The sequence below is a fragment of the Nansenia antarctica genome (genome assembly GCF_963989245.1).
Source record: "Nansenia antarctica genome assembly, chromosome: 5".
In the NCBI taxonomy this organism is placed as follows: domain Eukaryota; kingdom Metazoa; phylum Chordata; class Actinopteri; order Argentiniformes; family Microstomatidae; genus Nansenia; species Nansenia antarctica.
This window is the reverse complement of record NC_137690.1, coordinates 69,720,705-69,723,204: the sequence shown is the minus strand read 5'-3', so window position 1 is coordinate 69,723,204 and position 2,500 is coordinate 69,720,705. Positions and strand designations below refer to the sequence as shown.

General features: G+C 55.4%; 1 protein-coding gene across 1 annotated transcript in view; it reads right to left on the bottom strand.

The window, feature by feature from the left end:
• The window catches only part of jam2a (junctional adhesion molecule 2a), a 13,671-nt gene that overhangs the window by 8,531 nt on the left and 2,640 nt on the right, over positions 1-2,500 (bottom strand). Inside the window, exons 2-3 of the mRNA XM_080530931.1 lie at positions 1,806-1,871; positions 1,249-1,359 (exon numbers count right to left, since the gene is read on the bottom strand). Of these exons, the coding sequence (XP_080387057.1) occupies positions 1,249-1,359; positions 1,806-1,871 (177 nt within the window). The remainder of the gene's footprint in view (positions 1-1,248; positions 1,360-1,805; positions 1,872-2,500) is intronic.

The window sequence follows — 2,500 nt, the reverse complement described above, 5'->3', positions numbered from 1 at the left end:
ATTAGCCAATAGGGAGCCCCACACAATATCCCATGTTACATCTTGGTGCGACAAATCTTGAGTTTCCGAAGAGCACTTTTGAATGCACCGTGACTCTGTTCCACGAATCTCCCCCAACCCTTTACCCCCAGAAGTGTGCACTTGTTCATTCCCTCGCCTGGGATTAATGAATTTACACCATACCTGCCTGGTTGGCACGGCAACTGCACCGCCCTCAACCGCAGAGCTACAGAGGGTGGTGCGGACATCCAGGATATATACACGACAAACGGTGTGTCAGCCAAGCCCGGAGGATCATCAAAGAGCCCAGCCACCCCAGCCACAGCCTGTTAGACCCCAGCCACCCCAACCACAGCCTGTTAGACCCCAACCACAGTCTGTTAGACCCCAGCCACCCCAACCACAGTCTGTTAGACCCCAACCACAGTCTGTTAGACCCCAGCCACCCCAACCACAGTCTGTTAGACCCCAACCACAGTCTGTTAGACCCCAGCCACCCCAACCACAGCCTGTTAGACCCCAGCCACCCCAACCACAGTCTGTTAGGCCCCCAGCCACCCCAACCACAGTCTGTTCGACCCCAGCCACCCTAACCACAGCCTGTTAGACCGCAGCCACCCCAACCACAGTCTGTTAGACCCCAGCCACCCCAACCACAGCCTGTTAGACCCCAGCCACCCCAACCACAGCCTGTTAGACCCCAGCCACAGTCTGTTCGACCCCAGCCACCCTAACCACAGCCTGTTAGACCCCAGCCACCCCAACCACAGTCTGTTAGACCCCAGCCACCCCAACCACAGCCTGTTAGACCCCAGCCACCCCAACCACAGCCTGTTAGACCCCAACCACAGCCTGTTAGACCCCAGCCACCCCAACCACAGCCTGTTAGACCCCAGCCACCCCAACCACAGTCTGTTAGACCCCAGCCACCCCAACCACAGTCTGTTAGACCCCAGCCACCCAACCACGGCGTTAGTCAGGAGGCTAACCAACAGCTACTTCACCCAGGCGATCAGGCTCATAAACAAGCCTACTGTAGACAATAGACCTATCGCTAAGCCACGCCCCAAAATAGAAATTGTCCAATCATATCACAGCAAAAGTCACTACAGGCAGAAAACAGAAGACAGGCACCGCTAGTGTGTCCTGTCTTACCTGTACTACTGTCACTTTTTTATCTTGAATTCTGCTTGAATTATTATTGCCTTATGTCTTGTGCTGCAATGCCATGTCAGGAAGGCTGTTCACCTCTGAAGTGGCCCTCGTAGTAGACGAAGGACACGTCGGTCCCTTTCTTCTTCCACTCGATCCGAGGGTTCTGGTCCTTCTCGGTCCGAAACTGACAGGACAGAGTCGCGTCTGTACGGAACAGGAGGGAGGGAGGGAGGGAGGTGAGAGAGGGAGGTGAGGGAGGGAGGTGAGAGAGGGAGGTGAGGGAGGGAGGTGAGGGAGGTGAGAGAGGGAGGTGAGAGAGGGAGGTGAGGGAGGTGAGAGAGGGAGGTGAGGGAGGTGAGAGAGGGAGGTGAGAGAGGGAGGTGAGAGAGGTCAAATGGGGTGGTCAGTGAGGAGAGAGGGAGGATAACATGACAGAGACAGAAACGGAGAGAGAAACTGAGAGAGAGAGAGAGAGAGAGAGAGGGAGAGAGAGAGACTGAGAGAGAGAGGGAGAGAAAGAGAGAGAGAGACAGAGAGAGAGAGAGAGAGAGAGAGAGAGAAAGAGAGAGAGAGAGAGAGGAGAGAGACATATAGAGGAGATATGGACAAACATAGGAGAGACAGTGATCTCCCACGCCGTAGTTTCTCACCCGAGTTCTCACGCACCTCCACCATAGGTGTCACGGTTGTCACGGAAACGGGAACGGTGGGAGGACCTGTGGGATGGAGGGGAGAGAGAGAGAGAGAGAGAGAGAAACATCAAGTGGAGTTGTGTACTGTACTGTACAGGGAGGGAAGGGGGGGGGGTTAGTGGTGGGGGTTATCACAGAGATCACATGCCATGTCTCTATGCTTCCACTAGGGGGTGGTAGTGAGAGAACTGAAGGTCCAGCCAGCCAGCCAGCCAGCCAGGCAGGTCGTCTTTTCTCCAGGTGTGGCCTCAGTTGACCACAAGATTAGTGAGTGAGTGGCGTATTAATCCCAGAGGGGTTAACAAGACGCTGCCGCATGTAGAGGCTGGATCAGGCGGACGCTGGCTCACGGCTAACACACGGTGGCAGGCAGGTCGGTGGGGGGTTGCTGGAGGAGCCTCTCTCCCTGGAACGTCTGCATCCTGACAGGAACAGGAAGTCGGAGCAGCCCTTCCTGTGCTCTGATTGGTGCTGAGCTGGATTTATTGTTTAGTCATCCTGCCGCTGGTCGGTCGCCTGGGAAACGCCCGTCAGGGGGTTGGTGTTGCAGACGTACTGTACTACATGATCACAGTTTCTGGGGATACGCCTGTACGCACACATACATGTGCACACACACACACGCACACACACATACGTTTTCTACATAAGGT